The sequence below is a fragment of the Coregonus clupeaformis genome, chromosome 33, assembly GCF_020615455.1.
Source record: "Coregonus clupeaformis isolate EN_2021a chromosome 33, ASM2061545v1, whole genome shotgun sequence".
NCBI lineage: Eukaryota > Metazoa > Chordata > Actinopteri > Salmoniformes > Salmonidae > Coregonus > Coregonus clupeaformis.
The window spans coordinates 33,678,844-33,705,476 of NC_059224.1; the positions used below are offsets into that span (position 1 = coordinate 33,678,844).

General features: G+C 41.4%; 1 protein-coding gene across 7 annotated transcripts in view; it reads left to right on the forward strand.

The window, feature by feature from the left end:
- The window catches only part of LOC121549038 (sorting nexin-14), a 32,372-nt gene that overhangs the window by 3,683 nt on the left and 2,056 nt on the right, over positions 1-26,633 (forward strand). For 2 of the 7 annotated variants that reach the window (XM_041860826.2, XM_041860827.1), the window contains exons 1-26: positions 94-280; positions 431-580; positions 815-935; positions 1,105-1,181; positions 3,107-3,185; positions 3,271-3,314; positions 3,437-3,524; positions 4,322-4,406; positions 4,542-4,698; positions 4,943-5,018; positions 10,593-10,637; positions 10,726-10,806; positions 11,056-11,170; positions 13,203-13,358; positions 13,529-13,653; positions 13,831-13,889; positions 14,315-14,341; positions 15,075-15,204; positions 15,503-15,677; positions 18,740-18,823; positions 18,932-19,032; positions 19,249-19,360; positions 19,740-19,780; positions 20,000-20,119; positions 21,834-21,957; positions 24,894-25,058. In XM_041860826.2, the coding sequence (XP_041716760.1) occupies positions 444-580; positions 815-935; positions 1,105-1,181; positions 3,107-3,185; positions 3,271-3,314; positions 3,437-3,524; positions 4,322-4,406; positions 4,542-4,698; positions 4,943-5,018; positions 10,593-10,637; positions 10,726-10,806; positions 11,056-11,170; positions 13,203-13,358; positions 13,529-13,653; positions 13,831-13,889; positions 14,315-14,341; positions 15,075-15,204; positions 15,503-15,677; positions 18,740-18,823; positions 18,932-19,032; positions 19,249-19,360; positions 19,740-19,780; positions 20,000-20,119; positions 21,834-21,957; positions 24,894-25,058 (2,524 nt within the window). In that variant the 5' untranslated portion in view covers positions 94-280; positions 431-443. Of the gene's footprint in view, positions 1-93; positions 281-430; positions 581-814; positions 936-1,104; positions 1,182-3,106; positions 3,186-3,270; positions 3,315-3,436; positions 3,525-4,321; positions 4,407-4,541; positions 4,699-4,942; positions 5,019-10,592; positions 10,638-10,725; positions 10,807-11,055; positions 11,171-13,202; positions 13,359-13,528; positions 13,654-13,830; positions 13,890-14,314; positions 14,342-15,074; positions 15,205-15,502; positions 15,678-18,739; positions 18,824-18,931; positions 19,033-19,248; positions 19,361-19,739; positions 19,781-19,999; positions 20,120-21,833; positions 21,958-24,893; positions 25,102-26,633 lie in introns of those variants that run through there. The other 5 variants (XM_041860828.1, XM_041860832.2, XM_041860829.1 and 2 more) reach the window with 5 other exon arrangements.

Below are 26,633 nucleotides of genomic sequence, written 5' to 3' on the forward strand. Positions count from 1 at the left end.
CTGTACTAAAGATCTTCCAGTAGCTTCTCCTACCCCTCCCTCTCTGGTCTGCTGGCATTTTCTGTGGTGAGGATTAGAACCGGAAGTGACGACCGTCGGATTAAGGAAACAGTCGATCGTTCAAGGAAATCAATACTTTTTCTGAAATGGGAAATAAAATGCTAACCATAATTAAAAGGAATACTTATCGTAGAAGAAATTAGATAATGTGAAACATGCACAAATGTATAAAATGGTTCGCTGTTTGAAGTACTAGTTGACTGGATTATATTGTGTATTAGTAAGTAGCTAAAGTCGCGAGCCTCCCTTGTTAACTTTAGCAAAAACATAAAATGTTATATAACATTAGAGCTAGCGAGTACATTTTAGCTGGTGTTATGGGTCACATGTTTAGGGTATCCATCTAGCTTTGTAATGTTTACTTCAACAGACCCCATTGTAAAATGGAACGTATTCGAGTTTATCTGGAGAATCTGAAGCAAGGACTGCAAATTGATGTCATGAGGGAAGTTGGACGTCAATACCCTGTCTTTTGCGTTCTTCTGGTTTTCATGCTTTCATCAACTATACTTCTTAATAGGTAGATTTTGTGGACATACAGTGGATATTTGTTAATGTGGAATGACATGTTATGCCTCAGTCATAATGTAATTTGAAGTACATATAGTAAAAGTTATCTTGGTCATTCTGGAGTGTCAGGAAAAGTCAGTTCAGCATCCTGTCTAAACTCATTATTTCAGAATGTTTCTTTTTTTTTTGTTCAGGCATTAACTAGATATCTAGCTATGTGTGTCTGACCAGGTTTTTCTTCCAGGTATCTCCACATTCTGATGGTGTTTTGGTCCTTCCTGGCTGGAGTGATTACATTATGTTGCTCCCTCGGCACGGAATCCCTCCTGCCCAACATCCTCTTCACCATGAAGCCCAAGAACAAAGTAAGTTGAATGTTAAAAACACAAATACCAGTAGTCGGAGGGTAATGCAGTGTCATACCAGTGGTGAAGTGACTCAGTTGCTTAACTTTCTAATGGGTCTGTTCCCATTTGTAAGTGGGATATCCAAAAGTACGTTTTGTAGCTTTAGGATCTCCCTCTATTTGTCCAGCACCAGGAGCAACAGGAGCTGTTTCAATTGGGACACAGCTGTGCAGTGTGTGGGAAAGTAAAGTGCAAACGTCACAGGTATGTCAGCACACTAGTGATGCTAGGGTTGACTCATAACACGCTGTCCCCGCGCGGGCGCGTTAAGGATCATGAAATATTGTGTGAATAAAGGGTGGGTCGCGGCCAGGTTGATTAAAGAGAAAACAAGGCATTAAAAATCCATAATGTATCAATCTTGTACAATTCGTTTCTATAGGCTACATTTAGGTTTTTCTTAATTTATTTTTATTTGGTGTTAGGCCCTAAAGTTTAGGCTTATACGCACGCTATATACACTCCAAATGCTTTTGGGAACTTGGGCAGAAAAAGTTAATGTCGATCCACTTAGGCAAAGAGGAGAATGTCAGTTTAATTCAATAAGAAAAGCTGCGAAATGGAGAATTGAAAATGAAGAGAAGAGAGGGTCAGAGCAGTAGCCTAATGTCTTGGAATATGGCACATGAATGGAACTGACTGTAGGTCTATAACCTCACATAGCCTAATATAATAATAAGAGTAAAATCATACACCAAATGTACATTTTTACTCTGGAACACGAGTGGAAAAATATGATTTCTTTCTTTCAGCATTTTGAGAGAATAAAGGCGCTGTTAGGTATTGTCTGAAAAGGTGCGGTCTTTATCAGCATCATAAAAGCTGATTTAGTATTTCAATCACATAAAATATGCATCCAATCCGAGCTGAAATGTTATTTAGTCTTCTAGGGCAACAAGTAATGACGAGAAGCTGCATGTATCCAATTATAGACAAGTTGACTAACAAATAGCCTACCAAAATGTCGGAAATTATAAGCAGGAACATAGGCCTATCTAAATTAGTCTTAAAAAAAGATAATCCCGCACCCCATGTCAAAAAGTTGTTCCGATATCCCTGACCGTACAGCGCAAATTCTATATTTGTTGGTTAGGGTCGGATGCAGGCCTAATTTTCACAATCACATAATCGGGAAGTTGCGGATGGGTTATTAGCAATTGCGGGCAGGTGCGGGTGAACAAACAGCTGACACGCCACTCAATATTGCACAAATAGAGTCAACAGACCAGATGTCACGTTTACATAGTGAATGCTTAAGAATAAATATTGTGTTGAACAATGAACAGAAGTGGCATTGAGTAAAATGCTAAGAAGGATTTGACCCCATTGGTTAGAGGTGCATCTGGAGTTAATCTGCCATCTAGTGGACACTAGAATACGGTTACATTAACACAATAATGCGATTATTGTGGATAGTCAGATTAATATAGCCTAATAGTTCGATTAAACCGTTTACATGCTTTGCAAGAAGAACGATTTCCCTAATAATCCTGTTTACATGGATACATCTGAAATCAGGCTACCTGATGGCAGACAATCAGCAATCAAAATGAAAGTTCTACCACAGCGACCATGTTCTTTTTGGGAAGCATATTTGATTCTGATTTCGGATACATATAAAGTTTGTATGTGAAAACTACTTCACGCCAAATACACTCCAATTGCCAAATGCTTTTGGGAATTTGGGCAGAACTCACTAACCTCGCGCTAAAGAGGGAGGCTCGCTCGGCCTATGCTAGCACATGCGCAGATCAAATACACTGCTGGAACACCGATTAAAAAAAGGTGTTTACATGTCCTAATCATTTGAAAGATTGCTCAGAAAACCAGGTGTTTTAATTGTCATATGCTTACTTAGATTTTGACCTTACGCCGATTTTAAGATAAGCAGAGTAAGGTGTTTACATGACTATTGCATAATCTGCCAACTGCCATAATCAGTTTAATATTGAATTATTACTGTGCATGTACATTTACTCTGAGTATGTGCTGCACAGGACGGACTGACACATTCACACATCACTATGCCATTAATTGCTTGCAAATGATTGTGTGATAAATATATGACTGAATTGTCATTGAAATAAAAATATATAATTACAAAAAACGTGAAATGTTGTCCTTCACAGACCAACTTTACTCCTAGAAAACTATCAGCCATGGTTGGACTTGAAAGTCTACTCAAAAGTGGATGCTTCTATGTCAGAGGTACAGTAATGGATCATTTCAATGATATCATTTTGATTTTGAAAATCACAAATGCAGTTAGTAATTATTGATATTTGGCCGTTAGGTGCTCGAGTTGGTTCTGGAGAATTTTGTATATCCCTGGTACAGGTGAGTAGATTCTACCACAGTTTTGAATGATTTGACATGATTTGACTTATGTTTTCTGTCTGGAGAAGAAAGGGATTTTGGTATGCGTATTTCATTATGCTTTTTATTACTTTACTTTATAGGGACATCACCGATGATGAGGCATGCGTAGATGAACTGAGAATGACCTTTCGTTTCTTTGCATCTGTGTTAGTTCGACGCGCTCAGAAGGTGATATATAGTTCTGTCTATTCATCTCTTTCAGCCCACATTCTGTTCTCCGAATATCATTCAAACAATCAATGAAATTTGATTTATAAAGCCCTTTTTACATCAGCAGATGTCACAAAGTGCTATACAGAAACCCAGCCTAAAACCCCAAACAGCAATCAATGCAGATGTAGAAGCACGGTGGCTAGGAAAAACTCCCTAGAAAGGCAGAAACCTAGAGAGGAACTAGGCTCTGAGGGGTGGCCAGTCCCCTTCTGGCTGTGCTGGGTGGAGATTATAACAGTACATGGTCATTAAGGCCAGATTTTTCTCCCAAGATGTTCAAACGTTCATAGATGACCAGCAGGGTCAAATAATAATCACAGTGGTTGTAGAGGTTGCAACAGGTCAGTACATCAGGAGTTAAATGTCACTTGGCTTTTCATAGCCGAGCATTTAGATGTTGAAATAGCAGGTGCGGTAGAGAGAGTTGAAAACAGCAGGACTGGGACAAGGTAGCACGTCCGGTGAACAGGTCAGGGTTTCATAGCCGCTGGCAGAAAACTGGAAACTGGAGCATCAGCACGACCAGGTGGACTGGGGACAGCAAGGAGTCCTCAGGCCAGGTAGTCCTGAGGCATGGTCCTAGGGCTCAGGTCCTCCGGGATGGGAGGGAGAGAGGGAGAATAGTAACCTTTGTCAGAAACATTAGCGTATATAAGAGTTTCGTATGTTATTTGTATCCACATATTGCTAATGATTACTACAGTGTTAATGTACTGTGGCAATTTTTCAGACTGTGTAATTGTTTCACACAGGTTGATGTCCCCTCACTTATTACCGGCAAAATGATGAAAGCTGCCATGAAGCACGTTGAAATCATTGCAAAGGCCAAACAAAAAGGTTTACAATTTGTTTTGTAGATTTGTTTTGCACATTTTCATCCTCACAGTAGTATTCTGCACTGCAAGATGTTGGTCAATAAAGAAAACAAAATGTGTACTGGCTGTGCAAGGTTTAATACTCTGTGTGTTCTAGTGAAGAACACTGAAGGTTTGCAGCAGGCTGCTCTGGATGAGTATGGCCCTGACCTGCATGTTGCCCTGTGCAGTCGCAGAGATGAGCTGCTTTATCTCAGGAAGGTGACGGAGATGCTTTTTGCCTATCTCATGCCTCCCAAAGCCACTGACTGCAGGTAGGCCCAACCAACCAGGCAGTCCATGCACCTCTGTCAGTCAGAATCCTAAATTGTATTATTCTATCACTATCTTGTTATCAAAATGATTGACATTTAAATGTTTTATTGATCTCAACCACTAAATATATTGAGTGAACATTTTCCTGTCAGATCTTCCTCAGGGGAAAAACAGAGAACTCTACAGTTAAATACATTTGAAATAAGGCACTTTATCTGAATCCTATGTCTTCCTGATTGTCAGATCTCTAGCTCTGCTGATGCGAGAGGTCATGGTAGGGTCTGTGTTCCTCCCCATCTTGGACTTCATGGCTGATCCTGTAAGTAGAATGTTGTGTGCTTAGTGATATAGGATACGAGAATAAACAGATATACAGTGCCTTGCAAAAGTATTCTTCCCCCTTGGCGATTTTTCTATTTAGTTGCATTACAACCTGTAATTTAAATGGATTTTTATTTGGATTTCATGTAATGCACATACACAAAATAGTCTAAATTGGTGAAGTGAAATGAAAAGAATAACTTGTATCAAAAATTCTAAGAAATAGATAATGGAAAAGTGGTGCGTGCATATGTATTCACCCCCTTTGCTATGAAGCCCCTAAATAACATCTGGTGCAACCAATTACCTTCAGAAGTCACATAATGTGTTAAATAAAGTCCACCTGTGTGCCATCTAAGTGTCACATGATCTCAGTATATATACACCTGTTCTGAAAGGCCCCAGAGTCTGCAACACCACTAAGCAAGAGGCACCACCAAGCAAGCGGCATCATGAAGACCAAGGAGCTCTCCAAACAGGTCAGGGACAAAGTTGTGGAGAAGTACACATCAGGGTTGGGTTATAAAAAATATCCAAAACTTTGAACATCCCACGGAGCACCATTTAAATCCATTATAAAAAAAATGGAAAGAATATGGCACCACAACAAACCTGCCAAGAGAGGGCCGCCCACCAAAACTCACAGACCAGGCAAGGAGGGCATTAATCAGAGAGGCAACAAAGAGACCAAAGATAACCCTGAAGGAGCTGCAAAGCTCCACAGCGGAGATTGGAGTATCTGTCCATAGGACCACTTTAAGCCGTACACTCCACAGAGCTGGGCTTTATGGAAGAGTGGCCAGAAAAAAGCCATTGCTTAAAGAAAAAAATAAGCATACACGTTTGGTGTTCGCCAAAAGGCATGTGGGAGACTCCCCAAACATAGAAGAAGGTACTCTGGTCAGATGAGACAAAAATTGAGCTTTTTGGCCATCAGGGAAAACACTATGTCTGGCGCAAACCCAACACCTCTCATCACCTCTCATCACCCCGAGAACACCATCCACAGTGACGCATGGTGGAGGCAGCATCATGCTGTGGGAATGTTTTTCATCGGCAGGGACTGGGAAACTGGTCAGAATTGAGAGATTTGAGACTGGGACGGAGGTTCACCTTCCAGCAGGACAATGACCCTAAGCATACTGCTATTTATTTCACCTTTATTTAACCAGGTAAGCCAGTTAAAAACAAGTTCTCATTTACAACTGCGACCTGGCCAAGATAAAGCAAAGCAGTGCGATAAAAACAACAACACAGTGTTACATATGGGGTAAACAAAAGTTGGATGGGCTAATTACAGATGGGCTGTGTACAGGTGCAGTGATCGGTAAGCTGCTCTGACAACTGATGCTTAAAGTTAGTGAGGGAGATAAGAGTCTCCAGCTTCAGAGATTTTTGCAGTTCGTTCCAGTCATTGGCAGCAGAGAACTGGAAGGAATGGCGGCCAAAGGAGGTGTTGGCTTTGGGGATGACCAGTGAGATATACCTGCTGGAGCGCAGACTACGGGTGGGTGTTGCTATGGTGACCAGTGAGCTAAGATAAGACAGGGATTTGCCTAGCAGTGATTTATAGATGACCTGGAGCCAGTGGGTTTGGCGACGAATATGTAGAGAGGGCCAGCCAACAAGAGCGTACAGGTCACAATGGTGGGTAGTATATGGGGCTTTGGTGACAAAATGGATGTTACTGTGATAGACTACATCCAATTTGCTGAGTAGTGTTGGAAGCTATTTTGTAAATGACATCGCCGAAGTCAAGGTTCGGTAGGATAGTCAGTTTTACGATGTTTGGCAGCATGAATGAAGGAGGCTTTGTTGCGAAATAGGAAGCCGATTCTAGATCTAACTTTTGATTGGAGATGCTTAACGTGAGTCTGGAAGGAGAGTTTACAGTCTAACCAGACACCTAGGTATTTGTAGTTGTCCACATACTCTAGGTCAGACCCGCAGAGAGTAGTGATTCTAGTCGGGTGGGCGGGTGCAAGCAGCGTTCGTTTGAAGAGCATGCATTTAGTTTTACTAGTGTTTAAGAGCAGTTGGAGGCTACAGAAGGAGTGTTGTATGGCGTTGAAGCTTGTTTGGAGGCCCTCCGATTTGACACATTGAACTCTATCTGAGAAGTAGTTGGTGAACCTGGCGAGGCAGTCATTTGAGAAACCAAGGCTATTTAGTCTGCCAATAAGAATGCGGTGGTTGACAGAGTCGAAAGCCTTGGCCAGGTCGATGAAGACGGCTGCACAGTACTGTCTTTTATCGATCGCGGTTATAATATCGTTTAGGACCTTGAGCATGGCTGAGGTGCACCCATGACCAGCTCGGAAACCGGATTGCATAGTGGAGAAGGTACGGTGGGATTCGAAATGGTTGGTGATCTGTTTGTTAACTTGGCTTTCAAAAACGTTCGAAAGGCAGGGCAGGATGGATATAGGTCTGTAACAGTTTGGATCTAGAGTGTCGCCCCCTTTGAAGAGGGGGATGACCGCGGCAGCTTTCCTTGTTCAAATATTTTTTTTTGAACACACACAAATAATGGTGTATAGGTATGAAAGACATGTGTACAGTTCTTATCTAAACATAAGAGAACAGACATGAACAACAAGACCCAGAGTTCTGGACACAAAACAAATATTACAAAACACGACATACAGAACAGGGACAGGTAGAAAGAAAAAGGGTAGATGTAACTTCCCCACTTATACCCCCCTTTATCCCGCCCCCCTTATTCCACCCTATTCGCCTCCCGACTGCTCGAGTGTCGGGGCCAGCACCCGCTGCCCAAAGGTAGATTACAATATGACAATTGAGTGCGTTAAAAAGTACAAATTCATAGCGCCGACTGGTCCAAGTAAGAGAGGAAAGGCTGACAGATTTGATCAAATGTTGATAATTTATTGTTCAGAATATATCTAATTCTTTCTAAGTGTACAGTGTTTGCCAATTCGCTGAGCCATAATTTGGTAGAGGGCGCTTCCCTCCTTTTCCAAAACAACAAGATTAATTTTTTTGCCGAAATGAGACTGTAAGAGATTAGTTGTTTTGGGGAGTTGGTTAATCCGTTTAGGGAATCGGACACTCCCAGGATTATCAGAAGCGGGTCTGGGTCTATTGAAGTCTCCAGAACTTCAGCGAGGACCCCAAAAATTCCACACCAATAACCATACAGGCTAGAGCATAGGGCAAAGCAGTGGAGTAGTGTACCCTGCTCAGTCTGACATTTATCACACATAGGGGATGTATCAGGAAATATCCTATGCAGTTTAGTTTTGGAATAGTGTAATCTGTGTAATACCTTAAATTGTATGAGACGATGTCTGGAGTTAATGGAGCAGGTGTGGATATACTCCAAGCTATCCTCCCAGTCTGCCACCGAAATATCAGTCCCTAGTTCTTCCTCCCATTTTGCCTTAATGGCATCAGTAGAGGGTGACCGCGGCAGCTTTCCAATCTCTGGGGATCTCAGACGTTACGAAAGAGAAGTTGAACAGGCTAGTAATAGGGGTTGCGACAATTTCGGCGGCTAATTTGAGAAAGAAAGTGTTCAGATTGTCTAGCCCAGCTGATTTGTAGGGGTCCAGATTTTTCAGCTCTTCTAGAACATCAGCTGTCTGAATTTGTGTAAAGGAGAAGCGGGGGGGCATGGGCAAGTTGCAGCGGGGGGGCATGGGCAAGTTGCAGCGGAGGGTGCAGAGCTGGTGGCCGGGGTAATGGTAGCCAGGTGGAAAGCATGGCCAGCCGTAGCAAAATGCTTGTTGAAATTCTCGATTATTGTAGATTTATCGGTGGTGACAGTGTCTCCTAGCCTCAGTGCAGTTGGGAGGAGGTGCTCTTATTCTCCATGGACTTTAGTGTCCCAAAACTTTTTGGAGTTAGTGCTACAGGATGCAAATTTCTGTTTGAAAAAGCTAGCCTTTGCTTTCGTAACTGATTGTGTATATTGGTTCCTGACTTCCCTGAAAAGTTGCATATCGCGGGGGCTGTTCGATGCTAATGCAGTACGCCACAGGATGTTTTTGTGCTGGTCAAGGGCAGTCAAGTCTGAGGAGAACCAGGGGCTATATCTGTTCTTAGTTCAGATTTTTTTTAATGGGGCATGCTTATTTAAGAATGAGAGGAAAGCACTTTTAAAGAACAACCAGGCATCCTCTACTGATGGAATGAGGTCAATATCCATCCAGGATACCCAGGCCAGGTCAATTAGAAAGGCCTGCTCGCTTAAGTGTTTTAGGGAGGGTTTGACAGTGATGAGGGGTGGTCGTTTGACCGCGGACCCATTACGGACGCAGGCAATAAGGCAGTGATCGCTGAGATCCTGGTTGAAGACAGCGGAGGTGTATTTAGAGGGTAAATTTGTCAGGATGATATCTATGAGGGTGCCCATGTTTACAGATTTTGGGTTGTACCTGGTAGGTTTGTTGATAATTTGTGTGAAATTGAGGGCATCTAGTTTAGATTGTAGGTTGGCCGGGGTGTTAAGCATATCCCAGTTTAGGTCACCAAGCAGTACGAACTCTGAGGATAGATGGGGGGCGATTAGTTCACATATGGTGTCCAGGGCACAGCTCGGGGCTGAGGGGGGTCTGTAGCAAGCGGCAACAGTGAGAGACTTATTTCTGGAAAGGTGGATTTTTAGAAGTAGAAGCTCAAACTGTCTGGGCACAGACCTGGATAGTATGATAGAGCTCTGCAGGCTATCTCTACAGTAGATTGCAACCTCACCCCCTTTGGCAGTTCTATCGAGACGGAAAATGTTGTTGTAGTTGGGGATGGACATTTCAGAATTTTTGGTGGCCTTCCTAAGCCAGGATTCAGACACTGCTAGAACATCAGGGTTGGCGGAGTGTGCTAACGCAATGAATAACTCAAATTTAGGGAGGAGGCTTCGGATGTTAACATGCAAGAAACCAAGGCTTTTACGGTTACAGAAGTCAACAAATGATAACGCCTGGGGAGTAGGAGTGATACTGGGGGCTACAGGGCCTGGGTTAACCTCTACATCGCCAGAGGAACAGAGGAGGAGTAGAATAAGGATACGGCTAAAGGCTTTAAGAACTGGTCTTCTAGTGCGTTGGGTACAGAGAAAAAAAGGGGCAGATTTTCGGGCGTTGTAGAATAGATTCAGGGCATTATGTACAGACAAGGATATGGAAGGATATGAGTACAGTTTAAGGGGAAACATTTAAATGTCTTGGAATGGCCTAGTCAAAGCCCAGACCTCAATCCAAGCTTATAGAGACATACCCCAAGATACTTGCAGCTGTAATTGGTGCAAAAGGTGGCTCTACAAAGTATTGACTAAGGGGGGTTAATAGTTATGCACGCTCAAGTTTTCTGTTTATTTTGCATCTTCAAAGTGGTAGGCATGTTGTGTAAATCAAATGATACAAACCCCCCAAAAATCTATTTTAATAATAGGTTGTAAGGCAACAAAATAGGAAAAATGCCAAGGGGGGGTGAATACTTTGGCAAGCCACTGTAAATGAGCAGAACATGTACTTCTGGAATGGTAGCAATTTAACTGAGTGGTGGTTGACAAATTCCGTCTTATTGATGCATTCCTCCTGTTGCCTTTCAGGATACTGTGAACCACATGGTGCTAGTATTTGTTGATGACTCTCCAGTAAGTAAATTGGGCATTTTACCAATCCTGACGTGGAAGCATCATGCTGTCATGCATTTGTGATTTATTCCTGAAATGTTTTCCCCAGCCTGAGCTGGCCATGGAGCCACCATCTGCCCTGGTTCCATTCCTGCAGAAATACGCTGACCCTCGTACCAAGAAGACATCTGTAAGTACTTAGTCCCATCGGCATTTGGAACGGAAAGCCCTTTTAGTTATGTATCCATTCCACTGACAACTAATAGCTGTACTACTGTACCTTCTTAGTTCTAACAAGCACAATTAGAAAGGTAGTCAGTAAACTAAAACAGACATGACAACAAAAAAAAAGCCAATAGATGAAGTATTGGTTTAGGGTTTTGCATGGACAAACACATTTCTGAACTCTGTGGCTGTCCTCCTGCCTGTGGTTTCCCAGGTGCTGAAGCTGGAGCTGAAGGAGATCCGGGAGCAACAGGACCTGTTCTTCCGCTTTATGAACTTCCTGAAGCAGGAGGGGGCCGTGCAGGTTCTCCAGTTCTGCCTCACTGTGGGTAAGGACAGCACTACTTTCAGAGATCCTCAAACAAGGCTATATAAGGCCTTTGTTTGCCCCTCCTACCACATTCTCACCCTTACAATTCAATTGAAAAAATATTTTTTGTCATGACAAAAATACATTTGTATTGCCATCTTACCTGCATGCTACTCCCATATTGAGGCATTTATATTGAAGACCATGAATCTGTGATGACACAGAGTAACCATAGCCAGTGATGTCTAGAGTAACCATACTCAACCCCACTTCTCTTTCTTTATTAGTGTGCTTGCTGAAGGCAAGACACTCTAGATGTCTTATTATTTGACTTCTTCCGGCCCGCTCTAGAGCTTAAATGATTTAAGCTATTAACACGAAATCAACTTTCAAATGTGCAGACTGCCCCAACTTAGATTGCTTGAGAAAATATTTTTGATAGCATTTGAACTTTTTTTACTACAGCAATATTTAAATGAGCTCCCAATTTAATTTAAATGGCAAAAAAATGGGCCATAGACTTGAAAATAAATAAAATCTAGACCTATTAACCCTTTTACTGTTTCAGCTATCAACTCCAAACCAACATTGAGATGTTCAGACTGACCCTACTTAGATCGCTTGTCAAAAACCTGTTGATACTATATATACTTTTTGAACTATAACCATTTAAGATTTGCATAAATTAACATGGGTTTGAATGAGACCCATAGGAATACAGAGGTAGCTATTCAAAATGCACCCTTCTGTATGTGTAGCCCATCTATCTGATGCTGTCTGGTCAAAAATAGTATGATATTGTTGCTGCCGTAGCATTGAATGCAAGGGATGCCAGCTAGCATTTGGCCTCCCTTGATAAAACAATTATACAATAATAGTCAATCAGCTTTGAGCTAAACTGAGTGAGCTCAACTGTGAATGGTCCTCTCAAGGGAAGCAAGTTTGGATTTGGCTTCACACCAATCACATCACATCAAGCCAAACGTCATTTACAGAAAAAAACTTGAATTGTTGCATCTCGTTGTGTTGTTTTCCTCCGGTGGCTAGCTAGCTAGCTGAAATTGACCCTTTCCTAAATTAGCCATAGACGGAGATAGGAATTTGGACTTGTGGTTTTACTTAATTCTCCGTACTGACCAATGATTATAACGGCGATTCTGATCCAACCATAAATGTATACATTGTGCCTCAGGCCTGACAGGATGGAAGTTCAATATGTTGCTAGATGTGGTAGGCTAATGTTAACTAGATGGCTAATCGTTGCCCATGAAGTCAGGCTAGTCAGCAAGCATTTTAGCCAGGTAGCCTAGGACAACAAAAACTAAAAGCGTGTACTGTGTGACAGTCATAGACCGTTTCGGCAACATGAAAGAGAGGAGGATGGCAATGGTGTTTTTCTACAAGTGAGTCAACATGTTTTTTTTACTTACTTACGCACACACACACATAAATCAGTGCCATGGACAGCCACATCATATCTAGCTTACGTTGATTGGACTAAAGAGTTTATGCAATCTTTTAGTTGTCACTATATTAGACTAAGCATAGGTGATTTGATGATGTTGAAATGGTGCTGGAATAGTGGAGGCAGCTCCTGTTTTCTTTGCGACTTGTGTTAACCCTACGGTGTTCTAAATCAATAATTGTTTAGTAGTCCGAAAATGTCGGAAACATGAACTTGATTGACCATGCTGTAGGTCATGTAACTGTTTGTTACATGCAATATGGTTTGTGGACTCCACCAGACAGATGTTGCTCTCCGGTTTTGTGATGAAACAAAGTGGTTGAATTTATTCTGCCGCTGTGCCTTATTGTCTCGGCCTTTAGGCCTATATATCAAGGTCGCAAGGCATATGAACTAACAGGTTATCGGACAAACAACGCAATTATCACAACACGTAGGTCGTAATATGGCTTTTTTTCCCTTTGCTTGGCTTCCCCAGTGATTTTACCCACGCACCGCTACTGTGAATTTGAAAGTTTTATAAAACGTTGATAAATCAAGTGACACTGTAACAGCATTCATCTACTTCTCCTTCATGTCATTCCAGAGGAGTTCAATGATAAGATCCTGTGTCCGGAGCTGAGTGACTCTGAGCTGCTGTGCCTACACAGAGAGGTGCAGCACCTCTATGAGACCTACTGCCTGGAGGAGAGCGTCGACAAGATCAGCTTTGACCCCTTCATCATCGAGGAAATACGAAACAGTAAGCTCTGCTAGATTCTCAGGACACAATCATCGTTCAACGTAGTGTGACGTGAGCAGCCTTTTTCAATCAGATATGTGCTCTTTTCTCAAAGTCCACAAACCTTATATATGACATGGCTCTTCTAAATAGTTTTAATGTGTTTTACTGCACTCAATAATTGCCACTAGTCGCACAGGGGCCTTACGAGGGAGTGGTGAAGCTGCAGACCATGCACTGCCTGTTTGAGGCCTATGAGCATGTGCTGTCCCTGCTGGAGAGTGTCTTCACCCCCATGTTCTGCCACAGCGATGAGGTGAGCCCAAGTATAGCACTTACACTGTACTATACTATCCATCTGTGTTCTAAATTGCACATAGGGCATACATAATATGACAAAGTCAAACGATATACAAAAGCAAGTTTCGCTATACAAAAGCAAGTTGACAAATGGATAACATTTCCCCCCGTTTAGAACTCTTTCTCTCTGCAGTATTTCAGACACCTGCTGAGGGGGGTGGAGTCTCCAAAAATGGATTCCAGAATGAACAGGTTTGTGCTCCTGATGGTAATGACTAACATTGGAAAGATGTCTAATATTATTCAAAGCTAAAGTGTTTAGTGTAGTTCGTTTTTTTATAGTCATATAATATAATACACACATTTTGTCTTTACATCCTAAATAGAGACTTCATTGGAGAGCTTTCATATTCTTCTAAACAGAAAGGTTAAGAGTAGTTTCATTTATCTTATTTTCATTCATGTAATACACAGAAAGTCTAAATCAAGTTCACATCAAGACTGTTACAAGACATTACGTCTAACATTAGGGTGGTGTATTATTATTATTGGCCCCAGTAACAGACTTGTTGACGCCCACCACATCCCCACAAAGGGCACTGAGGCTAATTTGTACTATTTGTGGGCTGGTCCTGTTTATCCTGGCAGCCGGTAATTCATTGTGCCTACTATTCCAGGAATAGTCTGAGTTTGGATGATATGAGGTGAGTATGTTTTTTTGAATGATGCTAATGTCCCGCGGCTGGCTGCTGTTGATTTAGCTGCATGCAAGAGATGCGACTTAATATGCCCAGAATGCAGTGAATGGAACCAAAATTTGCCGTAGAAAAAAAGCATTGTGGGGCTCTTGTCTTCAGTAGGCTTTTGCAAGCTAGTGTTTGTATGTGTTTTTGTATTGACTTACTCTTTACCGTGTTGAATTGGTCCTATTTTAGTTGGACCTTTTGAATATACAAAGTCGCGAGTGTTGAATGGAGGAAGAGGAGAAAGATTGCATTGCCCATAGCCCTATTACTAGTCTCTTCTCATGCCGTTTCTCTCTTGGTCTATCTATCCTTGTCTTGTGTGAGCGTCCATAGTTTTCTTGTGCGTAACAGCTGCCCGACCAAGTCCCCCTTGTTGGGACAGTGTAAGGGGCTCAATTTCACGCCATCTCTCTTCAACCCTCATTGGTTGTCCCTAATGGCATTAGTTGAATGTGCAACGTTTCATAATGTGTGCTGTCTTTGTGTGTTGATGTTCGGATTTGGACATCAGCATGGCATTTTGACTTGAGGTAACGCTCCATTAACATCGGACGTTTGCATAAGTGGCCTCAACAACTGTTGACAGGAACACATGCAGTCGCACACAAATCCCTTTCTGTCTCTCCATTTCCTAGTTGGTGTGTTCACTTGTGTGTTGTTCACGCGTATGTTTTTGTGTGTGCCTGTAAAGGAACATCTCAAAGCGAGGGGAGACCTTCGGGATAAGCAGGATCGGCAGCAAAATCAAAGGTGTCTTCAAAAGCACCACCATGGAGGGGGCGATGCTGCCGTACGCCATGGTCAACGCTGAAGATGAAGCGGTGATGACTTCCCCTCCAAATGGCACCCTATTCCCGATATAGTGCAATACTTTAAAACTGAAACCCAAAGAGAAACCAAGATCACCACCTCATCCTCCACTATCTGTATATGAATAGGTGTTATTCATGCTTATCACTACCAAAGGGTTTATTTTTTAGTTAAGTACAATTAATGGGGCATTTTGCGATTGGTACATCAATTTTTTGACATTTATATAAATGATTCTAGAAGAATATAACTTTTAAGTGCCTCATGAGCTTAGTTCAACTGTCGTCCCACACATCCCATGTGTTGCAGATTGAGGAGGCCACTATGGTGGTGGAGGATAACACCCCAGTGGAGGCTTGCAGTACTCCAGGAGTCCTGAGGAACCTGTCAGCCTGGAGCATCACCATCCCCTATGTTGACGAGGTCAATAGGGAGAGGGTCCCCGTGTTCTGTATCGACGTGGACCGCAACGACAGGAAGGAAGGTGAGGGCACGACCAGAGGTGTTTGAGTTAGTCCCAAATGGCACCCTATTACCTACATAATGCACTACATTAGATCAGAGGGTCATGGTTAAAAAGTAGTGCACTATGTTATAGGGCTGGGCGATATGGCCTAAAAATAGTTATGGGCGATTCACGATATACATTACCAGTCAAAGGTTTGGACACGTCTACTCATTCAAGGGTTTTTCTTTATTTTTACTATTTTCTACATTGTAGAATAATAGTGAAGACATCAAAACTATGAAATAACACATATATAGAATCATGTAGTAACCAAAAAATGTCTTAAACAAATCAAAATATATTTTATATTTGAGATTCTTCAAAGTAGTCACCCTTTGCCTTGATGACAGCTTTGCACACCCTTGGCATTCTCTCAACCAGCTTCACCTGGAATGCTTTTCCAACAGTCTTGAAGGAGTTCCCACATATGCTGAGCACTTGTTGGCTGCTTTTCCTTCACTCTGCGGTCCGACTCATCCCAAACCATCTCAATTGGGTTGAGGTTGGGTGATTGTGGAGGCCAGGTAATCTGATGCAGCACTCCATCACTCTCTTTCTTGGTCAAATAGCCCTTACACAGCCTGGAGGTGTGTTGGGTCATTGTCCTGTTGAAAAACAAGTGATAGTCCCACGAAGCCCAAACCAGATGGGATGGCGTATCGCTGCAGAATGCTGTGGTAGCCATGCTGGTTAAGTGTGCCTAGAATTCTAAATAAATCACTGACAGTGTCACCAGCAAAGCACCCCCACACCATCACACCACCTCCTCCATCCTTCACAGTGGGAACCACACATGTGGAAATCATCCGTTCACCTACTCTGCATCTCACAAAGACACAGCGGTTGGAACCAAAAATCTAATATTTGGACTCATCAGACCAGAGGACAGATTTCCACCGGTCTAATGTCCATTGCTCGTGTTTCTTGGCTCAAGCAAGTCTCTTCTTCTTATTGGTGTCCTTTAGTAGTGGTTTCTTTGCAGCAATTCAACCATGAAGGCCTGATTCACGCAGTCTCCTCTGAATAGTTGCTGTGTCTGTTACTTGAACTCTGGGGAGCATTTTATTTGGGCTGCAATTTCTGAGGCTGGTAACTCTAATGAACTTATCATCTGCAGCAGAGGTAACTCTGGGTCTTCCTTTCCTGTGGCGGTCCTCATGAGAGCCAGTTTCATCATAGCACTTGATGGTTTTTGCGACTGCACTTCAAGAAACTTTCAAAGTTCTTGAAATTTTCCGGATTGACTGACCTTCATGTCTTAAAGTAATGATGGACTGTCGTTTCTCTTTGCTTATTTGAGCTGTTCTTGCCATAATATGGACTTGGTCTTTTACCAAATAGGTGTCACGCCCTGACTCAGGGGACGTTTATTTGTTGAGTCAGGGTGTGTATATTCCGTGTTATGTTGTTTCTATGGTGTAGATTCTACAATGTATAGATCTATGTTGGCCTGTGTGGTTCCCAATCAGAGGCAGCTGTTGCTCGTTGTCTCTGATTGGGGACCATACTTAGGCAGCCTTTTGGCACCTGTTAGTGGTGGGATCTTGTTCCGTGTAAGGTATGTTGTTTGTATGATACCTTGGACTTCACGTTTCGTTTGTTGTTTTGTCGTATGTTTAGTCGTTAATAAATATGAATGCATATCACGCTGCGCCTTGGTCCGTCTCGTTCGTAAACGATCGTGACAATAGGGCTATATTCTGTATACCACCCCTACCTTGTCACAACACAACTGATTCCACAAATTCACTTTTAACAAGGCACACCTGTTAATTGAAATGTATTCTAGGTGACTACCTCATGAAGCTGGTTGAGAGAATGCCAAGAGTGTGCAAAGCTGTCATCAAGGCAAAGGGTATCTATTTGAAGAATCTCAAATATAAAATACCTTTTTGGTTACTACATGATTCCATGTGTTATTTCATCGTTTTGATGTCTTCACTATTATTCTACAATGTAGAAAATAGTAAAAATAAAGAAAAACCCTTGAATGAATAGGTGTCCAAGCTTTTACTGGTAGTGTATATCTCAAATTATTTTTTACTCTTTCTCTAAATAAGCATTGTTGCACAATTTAAAGGTAAAATACGCTGCATTTCAAACAGTTAGCAAAAATCTAATCAATTCAGGGCTTGTAAAATTATACCTAGGCTAAAATATAAGCCTTCAACCATAAGCCTTCTATTTGCTTGCTAACAAGGTAGAACAGTTGAACTGTTATGAAGACACCCTCCTGTCCGTCTCAACTGTTTGAACAACATAGCCAGTTCACTTTGTTTAGTGGCCTACCTGGATAAGAAGATGCTTATTTCTCAGAATGAGAATGAGTTGCCAATTCCTTATATAAAAGAGTATTTTTATGCTCATTGCACGTTTATAAAAAACAGACTAGACAGCTAGCACATAAGTCTGTGGCTAAAATGCTGCTAGTGGTAGCGCGACAGAAACGGAGCATTAATTTTCCACAGTCATGTTTATTGATTCTCCCGTTTTAGTAGGGTCTGCTCTGTTATAAAAGTTGGGAGTTGGGACATATAAAATAGTATCGTTCTCTATTACAGTAAAATAATATCTTTAAGCGTTTCGGTGTCCATATGACCAATTCTGTTGGACCAAACTTAAAATGCAAATAGCAAGTTTAACTTCTTCCTCTCTGACAACAAGCAGTTTATTTAGTCTTTGTTGTGAGTGGCAGTGGGTGGGGCTTGGTGTCTGTGTGCGGGTGGGAAGGTGCACACAACACAGAAGGAGCGAAGGAGACGAGACCAAAAATACATTAACGCTAATAAAAACGGGGATAGAATGAACCTTGATTCTTGCGATACATTGGCATTTGGAACATGGAGCTAAAACATACATTCAAATTAATCGAATTAATTTGATATGTCGCCCTACCTACTATGTAGGGAATAGGGTGCCATTTGGGACGCAGCTATAGATTTGATGAATTATGACAGTGTGGGGATTGGGAAATATAAAACTGCCATATTGATGTTGGTTTTCAATTCTGTTGATTCTTGAGCGGTTTTCTCTCTTAGTGGGGCAAGAAACAGAGAACTGGTCCATCTTCAGAAGATACATGGAATTCTATGTTCTAGAAAATAAACTCACAGAGTTTCATGGTAAGATGTCGCTTATACTTTCTCACACATTTCGACAGACAAAGTGTACCTTTTTGGCTTTATTTCCGTCCTGTGGATGGTCATTTGACCTTGTTCTCTTTTGCACAGGCTCATTTGCAGATGCACAGCTTCCCTCCAAAAGAATTATTGGACCAAAGAACTATGAGTTCTTATCATCCAAAAGGGAAGAATTTGAGGAGTATTTGCAGGTATTGATTCATAGGCCTGTTGCTCTGCATAGTGTATAGTAACTGTAGTGTATTCATGGCATATTATAGTTATTTTTAAATCAAATTACTCTATCTTCATCTCTCTCACTTTTGGTGAGTCCTGTGCGTGTGTGCATATGCGTATTTATATTGTGTGTGTGGTGCGTGCATCTGTGCCTGCATCCATGCCTTTATCCATGCGTGTGTTGGGAACAGAGACTGGTGCAGCACCCAGAGCTAAGTAACAGTCAGTTGTTGGCAGACTTCCTATCACCTCACAGCATGGAATCTCAGTTCATGGACAAGATGTTGCCTGATGTCAACCTCGGTATGGAGCGTTTTATAACACATTCATACAGTACATCATTAACATTTATGCAGCATTTAATAGCACATACATACATTATAACACAAGGAGGGCTAAAGATGCCCTGGAGAAGTACATGTGCTGTGTTCCAAATGCCACCCTATTTACATTTACATTTATGTCATTTAGCAGACGTTCTTATCCAGAGCGACTTACAAATTGGTGCATTCACCTTATAGCCAGTGGGATCCTCTATATAGTGCACTACTTTTGACCATACATTCATACAGAATTTATAGGACTGAAGATGCCATGGAGAAATACATGAGAAATCCATCATTGATTAGCTATGTAGCTCCATGTGGAGCTGTGTTGATTAATTGATTTTATTCCTTCTCAGGTAAAATATTCAGGTCTGTCCCTGGAAAAATTATAAAAGAGGTGAGAGGCATTTATCCAATGAGCTTTTAATAGTAGAAAGTCTCTTGGGATTCCAGCCAATAGCAATATATCAATGTTATAGTTAATCTCTGGGACTTAATTTAACTGGTAAAGGAAGTAGATATGATCAGACAATAGTGGTGCTGGACTTCCGGCTCAGTCGACTTATATTTATCACGATGTTCTGTCTGTGTTTTCCTCTGCATCTCTGCCTGCCAGAAAGGACAGCACCTGGAGCCCTTCATCCAGTCTTTCTTCAACTCCTGTGAATCTCCCAAAGCCAAACCTAGCAGACCAGAGCTGACCATCCTCAGCCCTACTGCTGAGAAGAACAAGAAGGTGAGGCTAGGGTTGCAAAATACCCCACATTTTTGAAACAAATCCTAAAATAAGGTCACATTTCCCCAAAATTCCCTGGCTTTATCTTTACAGTTACTGTGCGTGCCAACTGTGCAAAACTCCCCATTTGCCCTGGGACCACATACACACTTCACAGTGAACACTGACTGTATACATCCCTCCCATCAATCTCAGATATATCTAGGAATGTATCCTGCTTCAGTGGACAGCCTTAACCAATGTTCCTAAGCTGTGCGCGGGTGGACTTCCGTGCAGAAGAAATATCAGCCCGCACAGAGAGAAGCACGAGATTGAACTTCACTCAACTTTCTAGAGTTTTCCCCCTTAGTTAATACTATCAATGTTTCCCTTTACTGTGGGAATTGTGATCAAATCAATGCAATATTAGCCAATTCAACATTTTATTGCAGGCAACGACTCAGCTCGTACTCTACACAAACCAGTGCAGCTTAGACCATTACCATATATGGATCTGTGCCATTCACTTTGGACTGGACTGTGTTTACAGCATGAGCGGTCGTGAGTAGATGCGCTTGTTTTGAGATCAAAGCGAGAGCTGCATGTAGCCACGTGTGCACTTTTGTTCATATCCTTTGCTACTTAGTGAGTTATTACCCCAGTTATAGATAATTTGTAGTCAGTAATGGGGGAGTGATTGCTTCCTACAAAAGCGTCTTTGAAAAGCGAGTCGGGTAGAGAGCTTTTTCTTGCCTTAAAGGGGCAGTGTTGTATTTTGAGACAGGTTTGAATAAGCTAAGTAGCCAATAGGCAAAGGATAGCATAATTTATCTTATTTTCTGTAATAATGGTATGAGAATAATAATACTTTTTAATAATTGGTTTCATTTTCCGTCACCACCTTGTCTGAAGGACAAGTGGATAAACAAGTTAATGTCAAGCCCTGCATGTTTTTTTTTCTCCAAAAAGTCTCATGGAATGTAGGCCTACATTGAACACCACACATTGGCTGCTACTGTAGGCTGAATGATAGAACCGCTATTTCCATGTTAAAATGTTATGGGATGCATTTTCTCCATTGTTTTTGATGGTAGGCCACTCTGGTAGGCATACATTATGATCAAATAGCCACAGTAGCCTACTTGACCTCTGTCTGAAACTAACTTAATGCGGGTACAGCCTTAGTGTTCACAGTAAACGTGTGCTGGAAGTTGCACAGCATTTTCACAACGTTCAAGCTTGCGCTCAGCAGACCTGAAATTTGCTCAGTGCTGAAAAAAATTAGAGGGAACATTGGCCTTGACCCCAACTAATAAATTAAAACCATTCCTCTTAACTGTCAGCTGTTTTCCGAATGACCCCACGATGAATGCTGGAACCAAATATTTTAGTATTTTGTCACGGTGTCAAATACTCCTTAGCCCTGCTCTTTGACAGGATGTGCTTATTTAAGTCACAATGATAAATATTTGCATGTTCCTTCCACTAACCATAATGTTCCTTCCACTAACTGGTAATTCCAGGGTTTATACCAGAGTTTAGCACTTTTGAAAGAACATATTCCATGGAAATGATGCATGTAAATTCTGATTGAAATGATTACGTAAGTGTGTCAGACTTGTTAATTGACTGGTTTGACTCACGCTGAACTGCCTTGAAAGACTGAGTTGTGTGATTTGTAGTCTTTCATTTCTCGTCAATATAAAATATTCTGTGTATCTTCCTGTCTCCCTAGCTCTTCACTGACCTGTACAAAAACAACGCTAACCTGTCCGAGGGCCCGGAGAAGAAACGCAACCGGAACTGCTTTATGGAGATGATGTCAGTAGAAGGGATGTATGACTACATGATGTTCATGGGTAAGTGACCAAGCACTAGGGAAGAAGTAGTCCCCTGTGACTGAACCATGATTTGAAATATGGTAGTCACACAAATAACACAAACATCTTGAGCATAATACGGCTGTCATTAGAAGTGAATCTAGTGAGAGAATATGGAGGTTCTAGTACTGCCAGTGATGGCCACTACAGTACAGTATATGTAATGATATGAAGGTTGTAGGTAGGCCTGTGACGGTAATTGAATAACCGTGTAACTGAAGGTTATGGATAAAGTCTGAAATGAAAACAAAATACCATCAAAACTGTTCAAATAGGCCTATATTCATTTTAGGATTTTTAAACATTTTTATTAACTTTATTTTCATGTAGATAAACTTTACCTTATAGTGTTTACTAATGATTATAAGCAATTTCGCTAACTTAGTATGTCTATTAAATGTTCTAGATCTCCTATTTCCAATTGTTCTTTGATGCTTGAGCAGCAAATCCCTAGATGCGCGGGGGTGTAGAGCGCTTCAGTTTAAAATATTGCTTGATGTGTTGACTTTCTTTTTATACAATGCAGATTTTCATTGCTTGCTAGTAAATAAATAAATTGGTTCTTCTTTGAAAAAAGGTTGGATGTGTTTGACTTCATTAATTATTCAAAAGCAGTCTACAAGGTTATTCTGGGGCTTATAATGCGCTAATGTTGTGCAAAAAATGGACAATGCGCCAACCCTCTCCAACCTGACATGATATAATTTGATACAGAATATTTTCTTCGTTTATATATTCATCAATGCTGATCAGGCCCGGTCCTGGCTGATATGCCGCCATAGGCGAGACAAAAAAATATGCCGCCATCCTATCCCTGCAAAGTAGAATAGTAGCATAGGCTATAAAGTCTGGCCAGAAATGCACTTTTATGAATGTCTATGTGGTAGCCTACCTTTTGTAAAACTGGCAATTAACTGTTAATCCCTGTCATTTGGTTACATTCATTTCTGTTAATGCATGTATTAATTACAGTAATTTAATTATCGGAGTGGAAACGTTGTTTGCAGAGTTCACAACCTCCTACAGAAAGATGTTTAGGTTTATTTCATACCATCATTTACGCGCGCCATGTGAGCAATGAGCATGTGTCTGGTTTCTCTGTCCTGTTAATGTTGACGGAGCGTGGGCGCCTGAGCACACAGAAGTACCTGGCCTGCTTCTCGTAAATGTCAAATGTAGGAAAGTGCCCAGCTGGGCTTCTCAGTAAAGTTTTCTTCACCTCACACAGTAAGTCCATTTTGTTTAACATTATGATAGTTCCTCGCAGTATTTGAAAAATCTTTCCAAAACTCTCCTCCTCGATAATCAGCGTTGCTGATAAATAGGCTATGTTGTGTGTATTTATTATTGCAATTTGTATTTATTGGTTTTTAAAAGATATAAAGACAGAACATAGTCAACAGTAACAAAACATAAACACAGCAACAAGTTACATTGGTACTATCCTATCCAACAGCTGTTGGACAAAATGTTAATAATAAGAAGAAAATAAGAAAATATACTATGTAAGTACATGGATTTAAATATAAATAATAGAAGGATAAGTCGGCGAGCCAGAAGGGACGAGAAGGCTATGGCTTCTGCTTGGGTGTTACAAAAAGTAAGCCCTTCGGGGGTTTCCTTATTGCATATATATGAGAAAGTCTCAAAGATGGAGGACCAGAATGGAACTAGTGTCGGGCATGACCAGTACATGTGATACAGAGTGGTGTGTGCCTGATGGCATCTAGATCAGGTTGGGTCTATCTGGATACAATCTGGCAAGTCTACTCCTGCAAAAGTGTAGGCGATGAAATACTTTCAACTGTAGTAACTCATGCCTGATGCAGATAGAGGATGAGTGTATCCTTTCATTTGCAGAATGCCAGGTGATATCCCAGCTCCAAATTCTTCCTCCCATGCAATATTCACAATATGTTGCCTGTATTTGTTTCTAGTTTCTTGATTGTCAATTTCATCTTCATACTATAGCATAGCTGTCCTCTTGATACTTTCCTTGTCAATTCATTATCTTATAGCCTACTTTCGGAAAGCCTAAGGTAGGCCTAGTTTTTTTTAAATAAGTTTTTAAGGGAAGGATAAATATTTGCTTGTGTCTGACAGTAGCTGGTGGCTTTGATTGGCAGGTGCTTCTGCATGGGTGTGCCTGTGAGTTTGCTGATTCTCTCTATAGGCCTATATGTCCATTCAGAAAGTTTCCTAAAGTAGCCCGTCTGGACTCTCTTGAATAAAAATCAAACACTTCTGTCATGATTTAATCTTGTAAATAGGCTATTTTCCGTAGCTTAGGCTACATAATTTTTCTCATTACGGCGTCCTCTCTTTGAAGAACATATGCCATCGAATGACAGCAGCAGGGTTTGTGACATTATGTGAATATTTGGTGAAAAGTGGGAGAAAACCCATCGTACTTTATTTGAATGGTTTTGTGCGTCGAAATAGGATCTGTATAATTAAAAAAATAATAATATGCAGAAAAGCCAACACATGGACAAAGTAGGCATATATCTTCATTTTGACTCCGTTAATGTTGTCAATATGAAAATGCAACAGATTCTCTCCAACCTGGCATTTCTTAATTTGTTGATTAATATTTCTAAGTAATAACCTGAATAATAATAATGAAATGCCATGATAATAACAAAGTGTAATGGCTTGTTTAAAATAGGTTTTATTAAGAAGCATATCCATGTAAGCAAGTGTACAAACTGAATTGTGACCAAATTCCAAGACCGTGACAGCCCTAGTTGTAGGAAGGTTTGCATGTCAGGACTGTCAGACCCACATCTGTTACTCAGTCAGAATTATTCTCATTGTGTTTGGTGCTGTGTTGACATACTGTGTTGACATACTGTGCTTGTGACAACTGCTGATGTAACAAAATACATTTGATTGAAAGATTGTTTGACCGACAGGTCGAGCGGTGTTCCACATGCCAGACTGGTTGCACCACATCCTGTCAGTGGGGCGGATCTTGTTCAAGAACACGCTGGAGGCCTACATGGATAACTACATCCAGCACAAACTGGACATGATCCTGCAGGAGCACCGTGTCGTCTCTCTCGTCACCATGCTCAGAGGTACGGTGTGTGCGCGCACGCGCCCACCCCCGCGGGTGCTCAGGTGTGTGTGTTGCTTCAGTAATGTTGCCCCCTTTAGTTAAATAAAGGTTAAATAAAAATAAATAAATACAGTTGAAGTCGGAAGTTAGGTTGGAGTCATTTAAAAGTCGTTTTTCAACCACCACAAATTTCTTGTTAACAAACTATAGTTTTGGCAAGTCGGTTAGGACAACTACTTTGTGCATGACACAAGTAATTTTTCCAACAATTGTTTACAGACAGATTATTTCACTTATAATTCACTGTATCACAATTCCAGTTGGTCAGAAGTTTACATACACTAAGTTGACTGTGCCTTTAAACAGCTTGAAAATTCCAGAAAATGATGTCATGGCTTTAGAAGCTTCTGATAGGCTAATTTACATCATTTGAGTCAATTGGAGGTGTACCTGTGGATGTATTTCAAGGCCTACCTTCAAATGCAGTGCCTCTTTGCTTGACATCATGGGAAAATCAAAAGAAATCAGCCAAGACCTCAGAAAAAAATAAAAAAAGTCTGGTTCATCCTTGGGAGCAATTTCCAAACGCCTGTAGGTACCACGCTCATCTGTACAAACAATAGTAGGTACCACGTTCATCTGTACAAACAATAGTATGCAAGTATAAACACCATGGGACCACACAGCCGTCATACCGCTCAGGAAGGAGACGCATTCTGTCTCCTAGAGATGAACGTACTTTGGTGCGAAAAGTGCAAATCAATCCCAGAACTACAGCAAAGGACCTTGTGAAGATGCTGGAGGAAACAGGTACAAAAGTATCTATATCCACATTAAAATGAGTCCTATATCGACATAACCCGAAAAGCCGCTCAGCAAGGAAGAAGCCACTGCTCCAAAACCGCCATAAAAACGCCAGACTACGTTTTGCAACTGCACATGGGGACAAAGATCGTACTTTTTGGAGAAATGTTCTCTGGTCTGATGAAACAAAAATAGAACTGTTTGGCCATAATGACCATCGTTATGTTTGGAGGAAAAAGGGTGATGCTTGCAAGCCGAAGAACACCATCCCAACCGTGAAGCACAGGGGTGGCAGCATCATGCTGTGGGGGTGCTTTGCTGCAGGAGGGACTGGTGCACTTCACAAAATAGATGGCATCATGAGGAAGGAAAATTCTGTGGATATATTGAAGCAACATCTCAAGACATCAGTCAGGAAGTTAAAGCTTGGTCACAAATGGGTCTTCCAAATGGACAATGACCCCAAGCATACTTCCAAAGTTGTGGCAAAATGGCTTAAGGACAACAAAGTCAAGGTATTGGAGTGGCCATCACAAAGCCCTGACCTCAACCCTATAGAACATTTGTGGGCAGAACGGAAAAAGTGTGTGCGAGCAAGGAGGCCTACAAACCTGACTCAGTTACATCAGCTCTGTCAGGAGGAATGGGCCAAAATTCACCCAACTTATTGTGGGAAGCTTGTGGAAGGCTACCCGAAACGTTTGACCCAAGTTAAACAATTTAAAGGCAATGCCACCAAATACTAATTGAGTGTATGTAAACTTCTGACCCACTGGGAATGTGATGAAAG